The sequence below is a fragment of the Salmo salar genome, chromosome ssa22 (genome assembly GCF_905237065.1).
Source record: "Salmo salar chromosome ssa22, Ssal_v3.1, whole genome shotgun sequence".
In the NCBI taxonomy this organism is placed as follows: Eukaryota; Metazoa; Chordata; class Actinopteri; order Salmoniformes; family Salmonidae; genus Salmo; species Salmo salar.
In genome coordinates, this window is record NC_059463.1 from 30,210,963 (window position 1) to 30,235,262 (window position 24,300).

Sequence of the window (24,300 nt, forward strand, 5' to 3'; positions counted from 1 at the left end):
TTTCTCACTTCTTAATGGGACCTCTCCAAGGATCAGATTTGACAAATGGTAACATCCTCAACTTGCTCCACTCATTGACTTTAACAGACTAATGAAAGTACCAAAGAAACACATATAGCATCAAGAGAGCAGCCCTCTGGGACTGGGGTTGTGCACCCTGAGGGATGAATGGTACTCACATCTCTTCCTGGATCCCCTAGTTTCCCTGCGTCTCCCTGTAACATCAAAAGGAAATTATTGAGAGACATCTAGACACAGTAATGCTTATGTAATGCTCAGAGTATTTTACAGCTGAAGTAATGACAGAGACAGAGGTACTGACCCTCAGGCCGGCCGGTCCTGGTGCCCCTGGTTTGCCATCCAAACCGTTGCGTCCATCCAGTCCAGACGCACCTCTCTCACCCTACAGAGAGGAAAACGCATGATGCATACAATATGATCAGAATAAGAGCAGCACTGGGTTTGTATTGGACTTGAATACAATTTGCAAAGGATACTACTCTACTGTACTGTGTCAGACTTTCAGTGCTCCAGCATCCTTACTCAGAGTTAGTTCATTGTTTGGAAATTACGATGGTAAGGTATTTTTTAGGATGTACAGTGTGTGTGTGTATACAGCAGTATGTTGTGTCTCTCATTCAGTGCTTCTGTAGGCTGTGATGATGCTGTGAGCTGGCCCCACTGCGCTTCATCCCACTGGGAATCTGCAGACTGGGAAACAGGATCCGGTGGAATGAAGGACAGTGTAACCTGCCAATCACCAGCCAGTTTGGAGTCCCATATCCTATCAGGATTGGTCCAATTGAAAATCAGCCTGAGTGAGAATGTGAGAAGTCACTGTAGTGCGTTGTTCAAACCTTCTCTCCTGGGCCTCCTCTCTCTCCTGTGTCACCCTGGAGAAATAGAAAGAAAGTGCAATGAGTGAGATGGAGAGGGAAAGAGTGATTAGACAGAAACAGGTAGACAGACAGACACAGACTATGACTTACTCTTGCCCCTGAAGGTCCACGTTGTCCCTCAAGACCCTACACACACAAACAACAGATCAGGTGAGACAGAGAGAGGACACAGGGTAAGAATTACACACACCACAGCACACAAACAGACAGACAGACATCACGGGTCAGTATACTAGCCAGGAAGCTCAAGCTTCTCAACGATACTAGATTTGGAAGGATGGTCTTACTCACCCGCAGCCCAGTGGCCCCTGAGGGCCCTGTCTCGCCCTTCTGACCCTTGCTCCCGTGCTCTCCCGGATCGCCAGCATCCCCCTAGACACAGGAAGTGACATCAGACACTGGGCGGTTAGGTGGACTGGGAGAGAGAGCTGTGCTGTATACATACAAAAATGTGTTTTTACAGTGTTACATACCTTTTCTCCTCTTTCTCCTTTAAGCGTTTGCTGTATATCGCGCTGCAGAAGTTAGAGAAAGACAAACAGAGAGATATATGGGTAGAGTGGGTTTTAGATAACCACCTAGCTACAGTATGTGGTTCTGATGGCTCATTCAGTTGGAGTATGGTGCTCGTAACACAATTTGTTTGGTATGATTCCCACAGAGGCTATATGGGTTGACTGCTAAATGACCACATTATTCTTTTAAAAAGAGTTAGAATCTTATCAGGACTCACCATGTTCCCTGGAGGTCCTGGGGGGCCTTGAGCTCCCTATTGTGTCAACAAACAGTGTTGTTAATCGGTGTAGATTGGAACTATTATGTCAGATGAGATAAGACAACAAACAGATTAACCTCTGACCTCAACTCCTTTCTCTCCTCTTGGTCCAATAGGTCCTGGGCTGCCCTGTGGAAGACACACAGCACACACACACACACACGGATCACAAAGACACACGTCACTACAGACAGACACCAACTGACTCACTGCTACTGTATTACACACAGAAACCATCACAAATACTGACACAGACAGTATCAGATCAATCTGGCAGAAGAGTGTCATGTGAATGACTGACAGACGGGTGTCACAAACATGTCATCCTCTCTCTCGATAACTATTACACAGGAGACACAGAAAGCATGTCGGATCAAACTGTCAGAGGGGTGTCACGTTGTCACATAAACATGTCTCACGTTGCGTCCGTGCGCTCCAGAGTCTCCCAGGTCTCCCTTCTCCCCTGCTCGCCCAGGCTGGCCCGCCAGACCCTAAGGATGGGGGACAAAACCACACAGATTATGTGCTTAGTTACCATGGCAGTCCTGAAAACATCTTAGAAAATAAAAATAAAAGCTGCACACCCATGCAAAAATGGGTTTAACCAACGTTTCGACAGCTAAGCTGTCTTCGTCAGGGTTTCATCTTGTCCTCAAAACATCCACTTCAGATCACGTAAGAAAGGTTTCCTGTGGTTCATCATGACCTACATTAGTGACCAATCACCATATACAGCGAGACCATTCTGAAAAGAGGGCATAAAAGGGAATATTTTTACGTTTCATAGTTGTATGTGACACATTCGTGACTACTCACCCGTACTCCTCTCTCCCCTGCCTTCCCTGGTAGACCAGACTCCCCCTGGTGGAAGGAGAGAGAACAGACAGAAGATGAGAGAGACCAATTGGGGAGAGGAAGAGGGAGAAGGAGGAGGAGAGGAGAAGACATAGAAACAGACAAATGCGACGCATCTGCTCTTGTCTCTAGTCTCCACAAATCCCCTGTCAGATAAAAAGAGGGTCTGAGGCGTAACTAAATCATATGACGATACACATCTCTCATTCACCAATTCAGTTAATGCATGCTTTATCTAATACAGACAATGGGAGCCAGAGAGGGAGAAGTGGCATTCAAACATGAAACACTTTGAATGGAACAGATGGAACTAGATAAGAGTGAGAGAGAGAGAGATGTAGAGAGATGGATGGAGAGATTGTGACTTACGGGAGTGCCTTCGTCGCCCTTGTCTCCTTTAGCTCCCTGTAAAACACAGTCATCCATAATTCAGGCCCATCACAGGGGGAGAAGACCACACTGACCACAGTGACACAGTCAAAACACATCAACTTTTAAACAAGAACCCCACAACATCACATAGGGCAATGGTAAAAGTAGTGCTATATATCCAGACTTGAAGTAGACTTAGTTGGTAGTAGTAGTAGTATTGTTTTAGTATTAGTGCAAAAAGTAGTTGCAGTAAGTCATTAGTGATGTACCTCTAGTGACATCAGCGTATGAGGGGCAGGGGTGAGAGATAGAAAGGACTGGTTAGGTCATCATAACAACACTTACACAACAAAGAGGTCAGAATCGACAAACTGTATTAGTACAGTAATTGGTTGCACTGGAATGGCAATTTTACATTCATTCCCTTCGGTGGTACAGTATTGAATAACATACTGTAGGTTGACTGAACTGTAGAAATAACACGGTAATGGCCCAGTAGTGAAGAGAAAATAAGATAATAGTTGCATAGTTATAACAGAGAAGCAGTAATAGAGTGAGTGACCAGTTAGCGCAGTGAGTGACCAGTATTGAAACAGGTCACAGCGGTTATTGCAGTGGGTGAGTGATAGTATAACATGCAGGGGTTTGGCAGAGGTGAAAAGCTCCAGGGTCAGAGGGGTAGCGTCTCAGACCTCTTTCCCTGGGAGGCCATTCTTTCCTGCGGGTCCAGCTCGTCCTGTCTCCCCTCTCTCTCCTGGGTCACCTGGGTCTCCCTACAACACCAAGAGGAACACATTGAGATCAGCTGGACTCACATGACACAAGAGTTTTACTATTAGAAAGACAATAATTACTTACAAGATACTTCATGAAACAACAACACTGTTGCAACATTAAACACTAAATAGAAGTTAAAATAAAAGGACAAAAGCCAATCAAGGCATGTCTCTCACCTTGGTCCCCAGTCTTCCAGCTAAGCCAGGGACTCCCTAGAGGGAAAAGGACATGTCAGTGTGTAGGACATGGCCTAAATGCTGAGCATCTGTAATCAGCTACACAGAGAACCTCATTGAATAAAACATATATACTTTACAATATATACTGTACATCTGAGGCTTTCTGCTCATCTATCAAAGAGATTTGGTTTGTAGCTTAGATAAAGATTGATACATGATCACAGCTCTGTCTGAACTCACCCGATCCCCCTGCTCTCCTTTAGGTCCACCCTGGCCAGGAGTGCCAGCACCTGGGGGACCCTGGAAGAATGCAAGAGGAGAGAGAGAAATTAGAGAATGAGAAACAGTGAGGAGCAAAAAGAGAGATGAACAGCAGAAAACATCTATACCCGCTTGCATAGAGAGCATCATTAAATCACCTGTACACACACACACACACACACACACACACACACACACACACACACACACACACACACACACACACACACACACACACACACACACACACAAGGGCAAGCAGTGTCAGTTTCATGCAGCGCGCTCTCATGTACCCTGTGGGTACCAACTCACTTTTTCACCTTTCTGGGCTGGCTCGCCTTTCTGGCCCTTGGGCCCCTCCAGACCTGGCAGACCCGGCTCACCCTGAGGGAGAGGAGAGGGGGAAGAAAGAATGAGTCTATGGAGAAAGTATTGTTACTGTGTACAGTACATCAACATATCAACCATTGATATGGAGATGGCCAGTATGAGGAAGTCAAAGTGGGTAACTTGCCTGTTCACCTTTCTTCCCACCTAAGCCTGGCCCCTGGATGTGTAGAATGATACAGAGGATGAGATATCATTACATTAACCAATACTGACCAATCTTGATCTCTTCCTTCGCAATAAATGTATAGTGAATTGCTTCCATCAAAATCCATGTAATATAAATCATATCGGTCTATCTACCCATGAGGCATCAAAATAAATCATGTAGCTATGAGGTGACTCACACTCCGGCCAGGTTCTCCCTTAGCGCCCTCGCTGCCCTGGAGACAGAGAAGTTCGGATGTTTTTATCTGATGTTCATCTATGTTTAGTTGATGTCATTGTTCTGATTACATTACATTGTTCCGTCATGTTTATTTTGTGGAGATTCACTTCGATTGATCAAAGAGTCAGTCAGACAGCGTTAGCCTCACCTTCTCCCCTGGTAGTCCACTGGTGCCAGGCAAACCCTGCAAGCAAATCAACACAGACTAACTCACATGTACACACATGACTCACACACTCACACATGGTGATAAAATATCACAGTTCTCTAAAGCTGTAGCTTGTATAATCAAATCCTATAACTAAATGACATGACTCAAAAGTGGTGGGTCATGGTATGAAGATGACCCAAATATGTCATGAAGAGATAGACCAATAAAAGGTACAGTAAGATATAGTTACTCACCCTCGGGCCTGGAGCCCCTGTAGAGCCTGGCTGTCCACTCTCCCCCTGAAACACACAGCGCCACAGTGTGGTCAGGACAACACACTTCATGACACGGCTCTCAGCAGGATTTTCCAATACCTGGGACCTTCGTGCTAATACTAATGGATTCGGTTCAGTGTAGGAGTAGAAGTGAGTGAGTGAGGATGAATACTAGTGAACACATGAACGTGTAAAACACGTGATATTCCTACGATGTAGCTGTACAATATCTAGCTTAATGGTCATGAACAAGGTCACAGTGAAATGCATGGTACTGCACTCACCCTCTCCCCTAGCAAGCCAGCAAGTCCTCTCTCCCCCTGGAAAGACAACACAGTCAGTTACAACCCACAGCAGACACACCAGTTTAACAGCAGGAGTCAAAATGGGTTAAAGAGTCTCTACTCACCCTGTCACCTTGTGATCCAGGCTCACCTGGCTGGCCCCGGTCCCCCTGAGAAGACGGAGAGAGCAGGGTCATCCATCCACCCAAATATCAATCGTTTCATCAATTCTAGACCCAAATATGGAGATTGTATTTAATGATTTGTATTGTGTTACCTTGACTCCAAGGCCTCCAGCAGGCCCACGGGGACCCTAAATCACACAAATACTACACTGTTGGAATATACTGTACATTACTTGAGTATGTCCTTCATTTCACAGTAACAGGTATGTATGCATGTGAATGTGTGTCCTACCCGATCACCAGGCTCTCCTGCCTTCCCAGGCGGTCCTGGCAATCCCTCTGCACTCTCTCCCTGAAACATCAAAAACACTCAGTACACACTTTCTTTCACACACACACACACACACACACACACACACACACACACACACACACACACACACACACACACACACACACACACACACACACACACACACACACACACACACACACACACACACTACCAACCTTGTCTCCTTTGGCTCCCTGTTGTCCTGTAAGTCCTCTGGGACCTTGAGCTCCTGGGTTTCCATCAGAACCCTGAAACCAACAAAATACATCAATTACGGTAACACACACACCTAACACACACATCAAACCATAGACATGAATAGGGCTGTGGCGGTCATGAAATGTCAGCGGGTAACGCAAATAACTGCCGTTCTCACAGTAATTGACCGTTAATTAACATCAACATGTTTAGCATCTCCGGGCCTCCATGCATAGACTACAAGCTGCTGATGTGGACCTTTGGAATTTTAAAAAGTCTAATACATCGATTTAATATAGCCTACACCATCACAATAAATCCATTATTTAGTTTAGGCAGGTCTTAAGAAACATTATAATATGAAGAAAATGTAGCCTATTTCAGAAGAACAGATTAGTATGAGTTGTCCTTATGTTAGGTCCTGATCTGGCCATTTGGTTGTGGGCTACACTAGTTCAATTAGATTTGCTTATAAGTCCAGGATAATTATTTTATAGTAAGAGGAAGACAATTGAACATACAGTGAGGGAAAATAGTATTTGATCCCCTGCCGATTTTGTACATTTGCCCACTGACAAAGAAATGATCAGTCTATAATTTTAATGTTAGGTTTATTTGAACAGTGAGAGACAGAATAACAACAAAAAAATCCAGAAAAACACATGTCAAAAATGTTATAAAATGATTTGCATTTTAATGAGGGAAATAAGTATTTGACCCCTCTGCAAAACATGACTTAGTACTTGGTTGCAAAACCCTTGTTGGCAATCACAGAGGTCAGACGTTTCTTGTAGTTGGCCACCAGATTTGCACACATCTCAGGAGGGATTTTGTCCCACTCGTCTCTGCAGATCTTCTCCAAGTCATTATGGTTTCGAGGCTGACGTTTGACAACTCGAACCTTCAGCTCCCTCCACAGATTTTCTATGAAATTAAGGTCTGGAGACTGGCTAGGCCACTCCAGGACCTTAATGTGCTTCTTCTTGAGCCACTCCTTTGTTGCTTTGGCCATGTGTTTTGGGTCATTGTCATGTGGGAATACCCATCCACGACCCATTTTCAATACCCTGGCTGAGGGAAGGAGTTTCTCACCCAAGATTTTGCGGTACATGGCCCCATCCATCGGCCCTTTGATGCGGTGAAGTTGTCCTGTCCCCTTAGCAGAAAAACACCCCCAAAGCATAATGTTTCCACCTCCATGTTTGACGGTGGGGATGGTGTTCTTGGGGTCATAGGGAGCATTCAAGTTGAGTTGATGCCAAAGAGCTCCATTTTGGTCTCATCTGACCACAACACTTTCACCCAGTTGTCCTCTAAATCATTCAGATGTTCATTGGCAAACTTCAGACGGGCATGTATATGTGCTTTCTTGAGCAGGGGGACCTTGCGGGCGCTGCAGGATTTCAGTCCTTCACGGCATAGTGTGTTACCAATTGTTTTCTCGGTGACTATGGTCCCAGCTGCCTTGAGATCATTGACAAGATCCTCCCGTGTAGTTCTGGGCTGATTCCTCACCGTTCTCATGATCATTGCAACTCCAAGAGGTGAGATCTTGCATGGAGCCCCAGGCCGAGGGAGATTGACAGTTCTTTTGTGTTTCTTCCATTTGCGAATAATCACACCAACTGTTGTCACCTTCTCACCAAGCTGCTTGGCGATGGTCTTGTAGCCCATTCCAGCCTTATGTAGGTCTACAATCTTGTCCCTGACATCCTTGGAGAGCTCTTTGGTCTTGGCCATGGTGGAGAGTTTGGAATCTGATTGATTGATTGCTTCTGTGGACAGGAGTCTTTTACACAGGTAACAAGCTGAGATTAGGAGCAGTCCCTTTAAGAGTGTGCTCCTAATCTCAGCTCGTTACCTGTATAAAAGACACCTGGGAGCCAGAAATCTTTCTGATTGAGAGGGGTCAAATACTTATTTCCCTCATTAAAATACAAATCAATTTATAACATTTTTTACATGCGTTTTTCTGGATTTTTTTGTTGTTATTCTGTCTCTCACTGTTCAAATAAACCTACCATTAAAATTATAGACTGATAATTTCTTTGTCAGTGGGCAAACGTACAAAATCAGCAGGGGATCAAATACTTTTTCCCTCACTGTAGCTGAATAAATAGAAATAGAAAAGCCTCAATTTGTCGGAAGCATGGACTGTACAAGGTGTCGAAAGCATTCCACAGGGATGCTGGCCCATGTTGACTCCAATGCTTAGTTGTGTCAAGTTGACTGGATGTCGTTTGGGTGGTGGACCATTCTTGATACACACAGGAAACTGTTGAACGTGAAAATCCCAGCAGCATTGCCGTTCTTGACACAAACCGGAGTGCTTAGCACCTACATCCATACCCCGTTCAAAGGCACTTAAATCTTTTGTCTTGCCCATTTACCCTATAAACGGCACACATACACAATCCACGTCTCAATTGTCTCAAGGCTTAAAATCCTTCTTTAACCTGTCTCCCCCCTTCATCTACACTGATTGAAGTGGATTTAACAAGTGACATCAATTAGGGATCACAGCTTTCACCTGGATTCACCTGGTCAGTCTGTCATGGAAAGAGCAGGTGTTCTTAATGTTTGGTACACTCAGTGTATGTGTGGAATATATATATATATATTTTTTAGAATGGCCCACCAAAAAAAAACATGCCATCTGTAGCCTGCACTCGAATAGCGAATGGAGGAAGTGCTTCCAGCACATTTCAATATGCCAGGTGGGCTACACCGATTGTAAAGTGGATTAATGTGCGTAAATTTAAGCAAGAAATATAGCAGCACGAAAAAGCTGGGATCCTCTTTGAAATAGTGGCCAGTCAAAACTGTTTTCACACGTGATGACTGGGCTTATAAGAACACGTTTCACTAGGCTCTGTAGGCTATGGGCTCTCCAACCTGGTTCCATGGCTCCTAGGCCTTTAGCAGGGTTCCCCAACTGGTGGCCTGCAGGACAAATTTGCAAAAGCTGTCATCAAGGCAAAGGGTGGCTACTTTGAAGAATCTGAAATATAAAATATATTTTGACTTGTTTAACACTTTTTGGTTACTACATGATTCCATGTGTTATTTCATAGATTTTATGTCTTCAGGGAGAAAAAAGACATGTCATCCGTATGCACTTGAATAGCAAATGGAGGACGCTTTTCCCACAGTTCATTTTCCTGCCAGCCAGGTAGGCTACTACGGTTGTAAAGTGAAGCAATGTGCTTAATATTAGAAAAGTTGAAGAATAAATATAGTAGGCCTAGTCTATAGAAAGCTGATGAGATCCTCCTTTTTTAAAGAAAAACAATTTTCTCTTGCAATTGCATAGCTTAGTCTATAGAAATTTTGCGCAACATGGGCGTCTAGGAACAATTATTTCGTTCCATGCATCAACCAGCTATGAGGAGCTGGCTCTCGCTGTGCAACAGGTGAAGTGTTTGATGTAATTTTCAATTGCATTGATGTCAGAGTAGTTAGACTAGAGGGACAAGAGAGCGTTGAGTTCCAGGCCATTAGCGACTGGCCGTTAGCAAGTTTGGTAGGCTTCTAACGACCATCAGCGGCATCAGAGCACAGTTTTGGAGAAGCATAGTTACTATGACAACTGTCATGTCACATGGAATTTGACTGCGATCATGACTCGTGACTGCCGGTGTTGCGGTAATACGGTCACCGTAGCAGCCCTAGACAGTATAATTATCACCCCAGAGATCTGCACGATGCAAATGCACACACATACACAAAGACACACAAAGGACTCATGTCCAGCGATTGACAAATCTTACCAGTGATCCCTTCTCCCCCTTTACAGCCGAGCCACTGCCCACTCCTGGAGGTCCCTGTAAGCAAGACAGACAAACACACAGACAGAGAGAAATAAAATAGATGTGACAATCATTATCCTCTTGTCATTCCTACAGAGATATCTGCAATGAATTTACAAGACAAGCTAGGGACAGCACTGGATGACTCACCCTCTCTCCTGTGCTGCCCTTATCTCCCTAAAAGGAGAGAGAGGGGGTGGGGGGTGGGGGGGGTGGAAAGAGAGAGAGGAAGAGAGGAGAGAGAAAGTATGGAATGATTAGTGATTGAGCTTTGTTGTTCCGCAGACGCTATATCATACATCCCAGTATAGGAATACATTTGTCTCCCAGACATGCACACACACAATCACACTGCCCTACTACTGCACTATGACGAAACATCAAGGCCTCTAAGTCTGAAGAGTATCCTGTTGTCAAGGAAACTGATGGAAGGGTACGATCAGGTGGAAAATTACAAGATACAGAGGAGGATGACAGAGATATTAAAAGAGAGAGAAAGGTTCCTAAGGTCACTCTTATACATCTCAACAGAACCAATCACTTTTAAATGACACATGAAAAGAACCTAGAAATCTAATCATGTTTTCGTTTTCCACATTATCATATCACAGCCAGACTGTTGGGGGTTATTCTCAAGGTTAGGATACATTTTACATGAAGAAGTAAAATATGTATTAACATCCCTCACAGCACTTCCATCACCCGAAGTTTGAACCATCTAAGCACTTTTGAAAAGGGCCGTGTTTTTGGGAGCAACTTCAATTGATCCTGAACTGACGAGGTGCCTGCGAAATGAGTAGCAACTCTCTTGCAACCCCATGTGTCCACTCTTGACATTCACAGTATACATACTGTCACGCCTGTTCCCGCTCTTCCTCCCCCTGGCGCTCGACGGCGCCAGGCTCCCTAGGATTACGCAATCAAGCCACCATCAGTACGCACACCTGCCTTTCCCCGTCACGCGCATCTGCGCTCATTGGACTCAGCTGAATTCTATTACTTGTGTTATTACCTTCCCTATATCTGTCTGTTCCCTAGCTCTGTTCCCTGCTTCGGGATTGATGTTTGTCATATGTACTTGTTTACCTGTGTGCTGACGATGCTTCTGTCTTGTTCAATGTCCGTTCCCTATTAAATGTTTGACTCCCCGTACCTGCTTCTCCTGTCCGGCGTCGGTCCTTACACATGCAGGTTACAGGCTACTTGAATGAGTGTCTTTCCCCCTCATGTGGCCACTTGATATCCACAGTATACATACACCTGCATTGTGTCATGACGTTGGCCTCTTTGGGTACAGAAAGGACAGTTGACCCCCTCCCCTTCGTACCATCACCCAACCTACCTTCCCCCCAACCCAGGGTTGTAAAAAACCCTCTGAGGAGAATCTCCTACCCCATGTTTCATAGAGAGACAAAGGAAATTCTTCCAACTCATTGGTGAAGAATCCAGCTACGAACTAATCCGCTTGGTACAATTTTGTGATACTCAGAAGAGACAATATAGCCATATTACCATAAAACTGTTTATATAATAGACTCAGTTTAAGACTTGCCTCATATGGGTGTATGGAATGTATTAATAAGGATAAAGCTTTTGTAAGACATTGAGATGCTATGTACTGATGTAATGTGATAGAATTGTATTTCTGTAACCAAATCTAACTCAGTCATAGGCACGCCCCAGGGACACATACAGGACCAGGTGTCATTTGACCAGCCTGTTCGATGGGCACTATAAAACACTCCCTGATTTACATTTCTACAGACCAGGCCTACACTCCGTGGGCACATAGGTTCTACCATCTAATTCCTCTACTGAAAGTGAACCATACCACGTGGTTAACTTTTAGACTATCGATACTGACAGAATAAGAACAAGTCTTTGATATTAATTATTAGTCTGCAGCTAAGTAAATTATATCATTGAACGCGAAGACCAACGAAGCAACCATTCGATGACGACATTAATGAAGGTCGCTCTGAAAGATCCATTCTAACCGAGAGAGAGAACGCGGACAAAACTCCCCAACAGAACTACTCTCCAACAAGAATCAGAACGACACACTGAGCGTAACTATATATTGATTGCAATTGTTCCCGAATGAGTGAGCCTTCAATTGTCAATTGTTAATATTAAATCACCCTGTGTAACTTCTCAGCCGACCTTTTATGACCCATTGTTCAACAGGCCGACCTGACTGTTTAGCCAGTAGGGCACATTCCGATACCAATCCTTTGTGACAATAATTACTATTTGTATGTTTTTCTGTTAATTACTTAGTGTAGTAAATAAATGATTTTAAGACAATTGATGTATGGATGATTTTAGTAAAGACTGGGTTCGTGCAGATACAACAATTTACGACGTTTTGGAATGAGACTGGACTAGAGGTAAATACACCATTTAAACTTAGAAGATAATCGACCTATACTATAATAGAATATAATATTATAGTACAGGAAAGTTATATTAGGAAAATTATAGCTTTGTAATCTGAATATTCTCCTTGGTGCCCCGACCTCCTAGTTAATTACAATTAAACGATTAATCAGTTTAATCGCGTGATAATAATTACAGGGAGCTAATTGATAAACATATCTTCAGTTTAATGGTACCCCCAAAGACACGACAATTGCTTGCTGTTTGGGGTTTTAGGCTGGGTTTCTGTACAGCACTTTGTGACATCAGCTGATGTAAGAAGGGCTTTATAAATACATTTGATTGTTTGCTTGACATACAGGCTACAGGCTACTTGAATTAGTGTCTTTCTCCCCCATGTGGCCACTCGTGATATTCACAGTATACATACAGGTTACAGGCTACTTGAATTAGTGTCTTTCTCCCCATGTGGTCTGTTCACTAGTTAGTGTGTCAAGGACCAGACCAGGGTAACTGACCTTGATGGAGAGGCCAAGGGCGCCTGGTATCCCGGGGCGACCGTCCTGTCCTGGGATCCCTGCAGGTCCCACAAAGCCCTTGGCCCCGTCAGTTCCTGGACGCCCTGTGGTACCCTGGGTAACAGAGAATATATCATTCATCATCACAAAGAATTAATTCAAGAGAATTTGACCTACAATCACACGTGCATGTGTGTGTCTGACTGTGTGTATGTGTGTGTCGGTCTCACTGGTAATCCTGGGATCCCTGGTTCTCCTTTTCTGCCAGGCAGACCTCCTCCTGAAACAGACGACCCTGGCTCACCCTGAAACACCAGTAGAGAACCAGCTTAGTGAACATCGAACACACAAACAGCAGATGGGATGACATACTGTTACAGATTCCCCCGGTACTGCTGCTTATTCTGTGCAGCGGTTCTGGAGGTCTACGTCACCGGACTCTAGGCGTCTGTCACGTCCTGACCAGGTAAAGAGGTCATTTGCCATAGTAATATGGTCAGGGCGTAGCAGGGGGTTGTTTTGTGTGGGTTTTGTTTTTTTTTGTTTCTATGTGGGAGTGTTCTAGTTTTCTATTTCTATGTGTTGTTTTTCCATGTTTGGCTGGGTATGGTTTCCAATCAGAGGCAGGTGTCTTTCGTTGTCTCTGATTGGAAGCCATACTTATGCAGCCTGTTTTCCTTTGGGGTTTGTGGGTAGTTGTTTTCAGTTTTAGTCTTTGTACCTGACGGGACTGTGTTGGTCGTTTTTGTTATTTTGTCAAGTGTCATCAAAATATTGAAAATGAGCACTATCCACGCTGCGTCTTGGTCTCCATTCCACGACTCCTGTGACAGCGTCACTGAACTGTCTCATTACGCACACCTGATTCCAATTCCCCTGATTAGTAATTGTATATATGTGCCCTCTGTTCACCATTGGTCCCGTGTGGCTCAGTGTGGTAGAGCATGATGTTTGCAACGCCAGGGTTGTGGGCTCGATTCCCACGGGGGACCAGTATGGAGGAAAAAAATAACAAAATGTATGCATTCACTACTGTAAGTCGCTCTGGATAAGAGCGTCTGCTAAAATGTAAATGCATTGTCTTGTCAGTTATTGTTCCCATGTCCGTTGGTCTGTGAGTACCTGTTCTTTATTATTTCAGCTTTCGTGCTGCGTGTATTGTTCACTTGTATTACGGGTGTCGCCCCGTGTAGTGTATTGCGGGTCTCGTCTCGTGTATTTATTAGAGGTTTAACCTCGCTCTTTAGTTTGGGTTACATCCCTGTGTCTTTGTATACGTGTTTGTTTTGGGCTTCTTCCCTGTGCCTTTTCATGGCATGTTGTATATTTTGGGTAGAGTATTAAACCCCCCCATTACGAATTCCTGCACCTCTCTCCAATAATTTACAACATAGTTTACTGAGGAAAAAGAGGTGTGCTGTACTCACCCTGTCGCCCCTGTCACCCTTCGTCCCTGATGTTCCTTTAACCCCAGGATCACCCTGCAACAGAGAAAACATCAAAAATCTGACTTCATAATACAACAATACACATAAACACACACATAAGCGCTTGATACAGTATAAACAGATCACATAGGTATTGCTGAGGGATACTTACAGGATCTCCTCTGATACCTGGTAGCCCCTGTGAACCCTGAAAAGACAAAATAGCAAAACATCTGTTGTTAAACAACGTCTAAAGCAGGTTGGACCAACTCAGCGTCATTGTGGTTAGAGTGTCCGCCCTGAGATCGAAAGGTTGGGGATTCGATCCCTGGTCGAGTCATACCAATAACTCAAAAAAATGGAACCAGCTGCTCTCTCTGCTTGGCACTCAGCATCAGTGGCGACCCATCATTCAGAGCAGGTGGGGCAGAGCCTGTTTTGAGCCCCACATTATTTGGCCTTTCCTGTTTTGCATGTTATTTTGGCATTAACACGTGTCAAATATACATTTTCAAACAATGTAAAAAAGAAAATAGCTAGAAAATTCAAGCCCCTTGGGTGCTGCCATAGAGTTACATTAGAAGTACTCATCCAAGAAGACTCAAGGTCATTGGCCACAGATAAAATGACGTCAAATCACATATCTACAGTATCTTTGATTGGACTGATAATTTCAAAATCTTAGGTAAAGCTCAACTGTCCTGCGGGGGGGACACTGATCCCGTAGATGTTAATTTCGCCTACTGTTCTGACTTGGTGGTGCACATGTAGCCTATAACCTGTTTCTGAGAAATGTAATCATGGAATATTGTAAGAGCTTTCATTGTCTGCTTATATGACCCTTTATTTATCCTACGGTTCTGACTCGGTGTACAGTGAAAACACTGCAAATTTCAAAAGTGCTGAACAAGTGCTGCCCTACCCCATCTGGACAAAAATAATACCCATGTAAGAATGCTGTTCATTGACTACAACTCAGCATTCAACACCATAGTACCCTCCAAGCTCATCATCAAGCTTGAGGCCCTGGGTCCTGGACTTTCTGACGGGCCGCCCCCAGGAGGTGAAGGTAGGAAACAACATCTCCACTTCACTGACCCTCAACACTGGGGCCCCACAAGGGTGTGTGCTCAGCCCTCTCCTGTACTCCCTGTTCACCTACGACTGCGTGGCCATACACGCCACCAACTCAATCATCAAGTTTGCAGACAACACAACAGTAGTGGGGTTGATCACCAATAACGACGAGACAGCCTACAGGGAGGAGGTGAGGGCACTTGGAGTATGGTGTCAGGAAACAACCTCTCACTCAACGTCAACAAAACAAAGGAGATGATCGTGGACTTCAGGAAATGGCAGAGGGAGCACCCCCCTATCCACATCGAAGGGTCAGCAGTAGAAAAGGTCTCCAAATGTGGAGAAGCAGTGGTGAAATGGTCCACCCACACAGACAGTGTGGTGAAGAAGGTGCAACAGCGCCCCTTCAACCTCAGGAGGCTGAAAGAAATTTGGCTTGTCACACAAAACCCTGATAAACTTTTACAGATGCACAATCGAGAGCATCCTGTCGGGCTGTAACATAGCCTGGTATGACAACTGCACCGCCCTCAACCGCAATGCTCTCCAGAGGGTGGTGCGGTCTGCACAACTCATCACCGGGGGCAAACTACCTGCCCTCCTTGACACCTACAGCACCCGATGTCACAGGAAGGCCAGAAAGATCATCAAGGACAACAACCAACCGAGCCACTGCCTGTTCACCCCACTATCATCCAGAAGGTGAGGTCAGTACAGTGCATCAACGCTGGGACCGAGAGATTGAGAAACAGCTTCTATCTCAAGGCCATCAGACTACTAAACAGCAATCACTAACTCAGAGAGGCTGCTGCCCACATTGAGACCCAATCACTGGACACTTTAATAAATGGATCACTAGTCACTTTAAACAATGCTACTCTAAATAACGCCACTTTAATAATGTCTACATATCTTACATTACTCATATCACATTTAAATACTGTATTGAGACCCAATCACTGGACACTTTAACAAGTTGATCACTAGTCACTTTAAACAATGCTACTCTAAATAACGCCACTTTAATAATGTCTACATATCTTACATTACTCATATCACATTTAAATACTGTATTGAGACCCAATCACTGGACACTTTAATAAATGGATCACTAGTTACTTTAAAATGCCACTTTAAAAATGTTTACATATCTTACATTACTCATATCACATGTATATACTTTATTTTATACAATCTATTGCACCTTGCCTATGCCGCTCGGCCATCGCTCATCCATATATTTATATATACATATTCTCATTCACCCCTTTGTATTTGTGTGTATTAGGTAGTTGGGGAATTGTTAGATTACTTGTTAGATTTGTGTGTATTAGGTAGTTGTTGGGGAATTGTTCGATTATTTGGTAGATATTACTGCACTGTTGGAACTAGAAGCACAAGCATTTTGCAACACTCGCATTAACATCTGCTAACCATGTGTATGTGTTTGATTTTATTTAAATTTGATTTGAATAGTTATATTGACAACGTCCGTCCAAGCTCGCTCATTAATGTCTTAATCAAAATTATGGATTGCCTCTTATCTGCTTGTCGTCCCCTTATGCCATAATTTGTACATCTCAATTGTCAGTAGAAACCACATTTGTTTAAGGAAGTCAGCCATATCAGCTATGTTTTTTTGAAAGACAGTAAATGAGGCTGAATTAACTGTTTCGCTGCCAGATAGGCTCCGCTGATAGCCAGATAGGCTCCGCTGATAGCCAGATAGGCTCCGCTGATAGCCAGATAGGCTCCGCTGATAGCCAGATAGGCTGCGCTGATAGCCAGATAGGCTGCGCTGATAGCCAGATAGGCTGCGCTGATAGTCAGGTGTAGCAGTGGTGAGGTGTTGGGACTGCTGTTGGGACAGCTTTATGTAGACCCTAACAGTTTGTGGGCACCGTGTGTCACTGTTATAGTGCAATTAATGTATTGTTTAGTGTTGTAGTGGCTTTGCTGGCATGCTTCCCAATTTTAAAATGTTTTCCCCACCAAGATTTACATGCTAAAAATCCCCACTGCTCAGCATTAAGGAGATGGATTGGGGCTTAGGCCCTGCGATAGACTAGTGTCCTGTCCAGGGGATGTACATCAAGCTGCCTCACTCTACATAAACAGGAGATAGGCTCCTGCTCCTATGAACCGTTGGCCATTTACTACTTATAAGAACATTAGGATAACAACATGTGTTATTGGGTTTTAGATTAACACACTGGGACTGGGACTGGCCTGACTGTGATTGCGGTCCCTGACTACTCACCGGTACTCCTCCAGGGCCCGGGGTCCCTGGTCGCCCTGGCAACCCTGGACCCCCATCCAGACCAGGAAAACCCTGAAGAGGGAACAACAGTAAATACAGCAGAACACAAACAGTACAACAGTACTAGTGTTGAGTATAACTGTTTATGTGTATGTACTTACCCTCTCCCCCTTCTCCCCTCTGACACCAACTGAGGGGGCCTCACTCCCGCCAGGCAGACCCTGTCGCCCCTCAGGCCCCCTGGGGCCGTCCCTGCCAGGCAAACCATCACGACCCTGGAACACACACACACAATTAAATATCTCAGTGAATGATAAGTAGATGCTAATGTTTGAGCTACCAGTAACAGATCAATATTCAGTGGTGAATGACTCACAGGCTCTCCTTTGCGTCCGTCAGTACCGTCTCGTCCTATCTCTCCCTGTAGCAGAGGATCAGTAACTTTTCAGGACAACTGATACAACAACTGACCCATAAAGCTTCCAAGACAACATGTCAGAGCAATGGTATTAAAACAATTCAATTGTTACCTTTTCTCCTCGCTCCCCTCGATCACCCTAGAGAGAGTAAAATGAACAGATAAGAGCGAGAGCAGGGCAAAGAGGGAAAAAGGGATGAAAAAGAGAGCACACACAAATTGAAAGGTATGGTGATAGTGTAATGATGGCTACTGTATGTGGATGGATGAGGGACAGTACAGTAACTCACCCGAGGACACTGTATGGTGCACGGCTCTGCCACTGGGCCCTGATAGGAAACAACATACACACTGAGACCCAGAGCACTCCACCATATTGTTGTCACTGAGTCCCTGGCAATGATTCACTGACTGACTGGGAGAGCATACATTGACAGCAATATCATGGGATCTACAGGATCTCTCTCTCACCTCCCCAACACCTTTTCCCCTCTTAACTCACCCCTCCCTCTGGTATCCTGGCGACGCCACACAGCAGGTCAGCCAGGTCGGCGTGCAGGGTGCCAAGCTGGGTGGCATCACGAGCATATAGGAGGTTCTGGGTGCTGCCATCTGTCACCGCCTGGCGCAGTTCCTCAGAGTCCGCCCGACCTATACCCACTGCCAGCACTGTGACACCTGATAGACACACACACATGGTCATGTAAATATTGGAATTGTATTTATTTACTGTACAACATTTTTGTTTTAAAACAGTCAGTGACAAGGGACTGTGGGGATAAAAATGATTGTAGCAGATTCTATTAGTAGAGATGTGCAGGTGCTGTATATCAGCTTGTGTGTTAGTGCTTTCTATACAGTCTGTGTGAGGCTACCTGAGGCTTTGACAGCACTAGCTGGGACAGTGATGTTGTCGGATGATTTTTTGTCTGCAATGATCACCACTACGCCAGGAACTCTTGGTCTACGACCAGCTGTCGGGCTGAGAAGGAACTGTCTAGTGAACGTCACTGCCTGGCCTGCAGGGAAAGATACACAGTTACATATCATCGCACACACACCAGGTTTTCTGTTGAAAAGCCGATAAATAAATAAAATTATAGCTGGCCAAATTGTCCGGGGCTGCCGTGCTGCTGAGTAGAGAGAGAGAGAGAGAGAGAGAGAGAGAGAGAGAGAGAGAAGATAGAGAGAGAGAGAGAGAGAGAGAGAGAAAGAAAGAGAGAGCGACAGAGGAGCCTTGGCAAAGGCTACTGTTGATTGCGAAGATGGAACGAAGTTAGACCGTATGCCTATAGTGAAAAGCCTACAAGGCAGGGCTCCATTTAGTCGCATTTTGCGACCCGTTGATTTGGCTGTGCGAGTAAAAAAATGTATTGGTCGTATCAGTGAGGGCTGCACATTCACTCACCTCAATCAAAACATCCTATTTTTTAGGAGGCTAAAACCATGATTTGAAAGTGTCTTCCTGCATGCCCCTGTACCTGTTTCCTTGGGGCCTGCTGTTGTGTCAAGCAAGCCACTCTCTCTCTTCTTTCCCGGGGGAAAAAATGCTCCAGGAGAAAGAAAGGTGTTCTGATTGTATAACATTTTAAAATCCAATTGCTGGGAAAACACAGCTATCCTGTTGTCACAGACGGAGAGAGGATGTTCTCAGCTTTCTGTAGGTATACTTCAGTGGAGGCTGCTGAGGGGAGGACGACTCATAATAATGTCCGGAACGGAGTAAATGGAATGGCATCAAACACATGGAAACCATGTGTTTGATGTATTTGATACCATTCCACTGATTCCGATCCAGCCATTACCATGAGCCTGTCCTCCCCAATTAAGGTGCCACCTTCCTCCTGTGTTATACATTTTATTGTTCAACCCCCATTTTGAGCTCAATAGCAACTATTTTACAAAGAAGATATTTGATATGGCTTTGAGATACAAAGCGCAAAATGTACATTGGCCATAGCTAGCGCATAGGCCTCATTCGGCGGTATGGTACAACTGCAACGTTTTGGGGGAAATTAAATGTACTGTTAGGTTAATACATGGCTACTATGAGTAGGTATTATCTTTAGTTAGTGATGTGTTTTGAGTTTTCACTTACTTAAATACATTAGCCTATGGTATTAGAGCATATAAAGATGCAAGCAAATTCAGTTCTATAATTGTCTACCCAAAATGCATGACAATCACTGGATTAGGTTGCACATTTTGTACATTAAAATATTTAGAATCACAACATGAAAAGATGATGAAACAACTAATTTCTTCAATACCATCTCAGTAGTCTATTACACTTTTGAATAAAGCACTGTGAAAGACTTTGTGCGACCAAAGCATGGGCTGGTGTCACCAACTGAAAGACTTAGTGGCACCAGGGAAAATGTTAGTCTAGAGTCCTGCTACAAGGGGAATGTCCTCTGTATGGACAAGTGTTAATATTGTAGTGGACAAAGATAACAAGAATGTTGGTGCAGTCAAATGCAGGCAACTGCGCAACTTACTAAGTAGGATGCAATTTTGGAACATGAATGTTTTTATTTATAATACTGGCTCCACCCACTCCCCTCCACAGCACCCGGACGCTACGCTCTGACACGGTCTCTACTGACAGCTGCTGGGCCGCCTCCAGACGCACTGCAACACACACACACACACACACACACACACACACACACACACACACACACACACACACACACACACACACACACACACACACACACACACACACACACACACGCACACACGCACACACACACACACCTATAGCATTCCCTGGGCCGTCTTCAAAAGGCGTGGACAGGATCTCCTGAAGCAGCGTCTCACTGTTGCTATGGCGACTGAGCAGGAACCAGACCTTGGGCCGGGCGCTGTACACTACAATCCCCATCTGGAGGGGGCAGGAACCACAGAATATAACACCACACCACAGAATCACATCACAAAAGTACACCAGAAGTCAATATACAGATGTCTGGGCCTTCACAAAGCGTCTCAGAGTAGGAGCACTCATCTAGGATCAGGTCCCTAACCGTCTTATTCATTATGATCTAAAAGGCAAAACTGATCCAAGACCACTCCAGTACCTGTGAGTCGCGGGCTCCGATGGTGGTTAGGGAGCCGGCAGCGCTGGTCAGGAGAGAGAGTAGGGGTTCAACCAGGCTGGTCCGATCCCTGGAAGCTGGAACCAGGAACACCACGTCCAGACGACCACCTACACACACTGAGGACAGAGAGAGAGAGAGAGAGAGAGAGAGAGAATATTGAGTTGGGCTGGTTCCTCTTAGACTGGCAAAGAAAGATTTGGGGAAGAAATGTCACAGTGCAGAAATGTTTAGAAACTAGTAGTTTAAGGGATTCAAGGGCCGGTATGAGAATTGTTAGTCTTACCAGTACGTTCGTCCAGTGAGGTCTCAGGGCCAACCTCCCTCTGGAAGCTAGGCTGCAGGGTGAAGCGGTACCTCAGGCCCAGACGCAGCCCTGTCACCCTGTAGGAGCTGGATGTCCCAGGCAGAGGGATGGACTGACCCGGACCAGTGTCTGTTTAGAGAACACACACACGGATGCAAGCAAGCAAGTACACACACACAAACCCGCACGCATGCACACACACACAGACAAAGATTAGAGATCAACCTTTCAATGTGTAACATAGTCAATAAAATACTAAATTGAACCACATTATCCAGTGTCTGTCTCACCCCTCTCCTCTCTCCAGCGCAGGACGTATCCTGTGGCACCAGTCAATGGAACCCAGTCCAACAACACAGAATTCTGGGTAACCTCCATAGCACGCAGACCCCTTATAGGCTGTAAGGGAGCTGAGGAGGAGAGAAGCAAGGGATCAGTAATGGAGAGAGATACTGTGACTACAGTGGGTGACTAGTTATAGCCTATTACTGGGGCCAAGAGTTTTCTTGGTCAGGTCACATGGTCAGGAAACTCCTGTCCCTAACTAGAGTGAATGAAAGGAGAGGAGATGGTGTTGACAGAGAAGTGTACCTGTGGAGGCAGTGATAGTGACAGCTTGACTCTCTCTGTCCCTGAAGATAGCAGCCAGCCTCACAGTGTAGCTCACCCCAGGCCGCAGACCATCCAGGTCAAACGAGGTTGCATCTCTACCGATCAGACGGCTCGATTCAGCCTCACCTACGTGGAACCAATAGAGAATATAATTACATTTACATTACATTACATTACAATAATAATAATAATAATAATGAAAGAGTTAAAAAATATTACATGCAACAACAAAAAATGTGGATGCGCATTTTATGTATGCATATGTATCTGTGTGTGTTTATATACATATCTATGTATATATCTGTGTGTGTATCTGTATATTTATCTTTGTGTGTATCTGTGTATGTTTCTTTGTGTGCATCTGTGTATGTATCTGTGTGTGTGTGTATCTGTGTATGTATCTGTGTGTGTGTATCGGTGTATGTATCTGTGTGTGTGTATCAGTGTATGTATCTGTGTGTGTGTGTATCTGTGTATGTATCTGTGTGTGTGTATCGGTGTATGTATCTGTGTGTGTGTATCAGTGTATGTATCTGTGTGTGTGTATCGGTGTATGTATCTGTGTGTGTGTGTATCTGTATATGTATCTGTGTGTGCATCTGTGTATGTATTTGTGTGTGTGTATCGGTGTATGTATCTGTGTGTGTATCAGTGTATGTATCTGTGTGTGTGTATCGGTGTATGTATCTGTGTGTGTGTGTATCTGTATATGTATCTGTGTGTGCATCTGTGTATGTATTTGTGTGTGTGTGTATCGGTGTATGTATCTGTGTGTGTGTATCGGTGTATGTATCTTTGTGTGTGTATCGGTGTATGTATCTGTATATGTATCTGTGTGTGTATCTGTGTGTGTGTCTGTGTGTTTACCCAGGGCTGATCTCCAGTAGATGCGGTACCCTGTAACCCCGGCCATCCCTCTCCAGACCAGACGCAGCACCCCTGGGGTAGCCTCCAGCACCCTGACCCCTTCCACCCGGTCTACAGCAGCAGGTTCCCCTGCTACACACACACACACACACACACACACACACACACACACACACACACACAATGAGAATACTGGAAGAGGAAATACAGTACAAAGCAGTACCCATCAAAACACCACATACAGTATAATACTACAGGAAAGTTACAGTTCTATGGGACATAATGCTAGATAGCAGGGTTGGGTTCAAATCCATTTCAAGTACACTGAAATTCAAATTCAACAATTTGGAATTGGAATTTAGATTACTTTCTGAATTGACATAGTACTACAGGAAAGTTGCACCTTCCAATGTTTTCATATCCATTCTAATCAAACAGAGGAACATGTTACCGCACAGTCTCTATTCTTTAAGGCTGTGATGTAGTGGTGACTCACGTGTGGTGACTCTGACAGAGACCGGGGTTCCCTGTCTGTTCTGGACCAGGGCCATGACCTGCACCTCGTACTGAGCCCCTGGGTCCAGCTGCTCCAGATCCACCGCTGTCAGGTCACCACCCACTAGCTGGCTCCTCTCCTCCCCACCTACACCAAGACAGAAGGGGTGGTGGTGAGTGGTCTGGCACAAAATGGCTGCCATGTTTCATTAATATTATGTTAAAGCCCTTGGGGGTTTGAGGTATATTGCTAATATACCACAGCTAAAGGCTGTATCCACGCCCTTAGCCATGGTATATTGGCCATACCACACCCTCTCGTGCCTTATTGTTTAAATAGCCCGGAGATGGGCAACTGGAGGCCCTTTTGTAGGCCCGTGGACCAATTTCGTAGGCCTATGGCCCCCATCCCCATCAAAGTTGCCCATCCCTACAACTGACCAATAAGAAAGAGAGCTCCAAACCTCTCTGCCAATAACAGCAAATTTTCAGTTTTCCCCTCCCCATAGACCACTCCCAGGCAGTCCTATCAAAATTCTTGCTTGAGAATTTGGCCATTGCTAAGAAGCTATTTTTGTTCATTTAAAAAAAATGTAATTGAAACAATCACAATAGGGTACTTAATTGTTAGCCAGAAATGATTTGATATTGAGATAAAAACATCTGCATTGGACCTTTCAGTGTGAAAGGTGTAAATAGAGGTTCAAATGTTAAAAATAAGCTATGGATACTATGCTATTGAATCATGAACTATCAGGGAACATCATTCA

At 44.6% G+C, this 24,300-nt stretch overlaps 1 protein-coding gene across 7 annotated transcripts in view; it reads right to left on the minus strand.

Annotated features, from left to right (window-relative positions):
* Window positions 1–24,300, minus strand: part of LOC106583145 (collagen alpha-1(VII) chain) — a 134,873-nt gene that overhangs the window by 44,523 nt on the left and 66,050 nt on the right. For all 7 annotated transcript variants that reach the window (XR_006761282.1, XM_045705131.1, XM_045705130.1 and 4 more), the window contains exons 21-64: window positions 23,532–23,678; window positions 23,036–23,167; window positions 22,148–22,294; window positions 21,847–21,966; window positions 21,536–21,685; window positions 21,232–21,368; window positions 20,909–21,035; window positions 19,024–19,167; window positions 18,651–18,826; window positions 18,439–18,477; window positions 18,261–18,287; window positions 18,107–18,151; window positions 17,892–18,005; window positions 17,731–17,802; window positions 14,566–14,601; window positions 14,394–14,447; window positions 13,197–13,271; window positions 12,967–13,080; window positions 10,220–10,246; window positions 10,031–10,084; window positions 6,239–6,310; window positions 6,021–6,080; window positions 5,881–5,916; window positions 5,729–5,773; window positions 5,604–5,639; window positions 5,299–5,343; window positions 5,042–5,077; window positions 4,853–4,888; window positions 4,633–4,665; window positions 4,431–4,502; window positions 4,098–4,157; window positions 3,855–3,890; window positions 3,594–3,674; window positions 2,899–2,934; window positions 2,491–2,535; window positions 2,094–2,165; window positions 1,759–1,803; window positions 1,633–1,668; window positions 1,373–1,414; window positions 1,191–1,271; window positions 990–1,025; window positions 858–893; window positions 323–403; window positions 180–215 (exon numbers count right to left, since the gene is read on the minus strand). Coding sequence is in view for 6 of the 7 variants with exons in the window: in XM_045705131.1 (XP_045561087.1) it covers window positions 180–215; window positions 323–403; window positions 858–893; window positions 990–1,025; window positions 1,191–1,271; window positions 1,373–1,414; window positions 1,633–1,668; window positions 1,759–1,803; window positions 2,094–2,165; window positions 2,491–2,535; window positions 2,899–2,934; window positions 3,594–3,674; window positions 3,855–3,890; window positions 4,098–4,157; window positions 4,431–4,502; window positions 4,633–4,665; window positions 4,853–4,888; window positions 5,042–5,077; window positions 5,299–5,343; window positions 5,604–5,639; window positions 5,729–5,773; window positions 5,881–5,916; window positions 6,021–6,080; window positions 6,239–6,310; window positions 10,031–10,084; window positions 10,220–10,246; window positions 12,967–13,080; window positions 13,197–13,271; window positions 14,394–14,447; window positions 14,566–14,601; window positions 17,731–17,802; window positions 17,892–18,005; window positions 18,107–18,151; window positions 18,261–18,287; window positions 18,439–18,477; window positions 18,651–18,826; window positions 19,024–19,167; window positions 20,909–21,035; window positions 21,232–21,368; window positions 21,536–21,685; window positions 21,847–21,966; window positions 22,148–22,294; window positions 23,036–23,167; window positions 23,532–23,678 (3,131 nt within the window). In the remaining variant the exon portion in view is untranslated. The remainder of the gene's footprint in view (window positions 1–179; window positions 216–322; window positions 404–857; window positions 894–989; window positions 1,026–1,190; window positions 1,272–1,372; window positions 1,415–1,632; window positions 1,669–1,758; window positions 1,804–2,093; window positions 2,166–2,490; window positions 2,536–2,898; window positions 2,935–3,593; window positions 3,675–3,854; window positions 3,891–4,097; window positions 4,158–4,430; window positions 4,503–4,632; window positions 4,666–4,852; window positions 4,889–5,041; window positions 5,078–5,298; window positions 5,344–5,603; window positions 5,640–5,728; window positions 5,774–5,880; window positions 5,917–6,020; window positions 6,081–6,238; window positions 6,311–10,030; window positions 10,085–10,219; window positions 10,247–12,966; window positions 13,081–13,196; window positions 13,272–14,393; window positions 14,448–14,565; window positions 14,602–17,730; window positions 17,803–17,891; window positions 18,006–18,106; window positions 18,152–18,260; window positions 18,288–18,438; window positions 18,478–18,650; window positions 18,827–19,023; window positions 19,168–20,908; window positions 21,036–21,231; window positions 21,369–21,535; window positions 21,686–21,846; window positions 21,967–22,147; window positions 22,295–23,035; window positions 23,168–23,531; window positions 23,679–24,300) is intronic.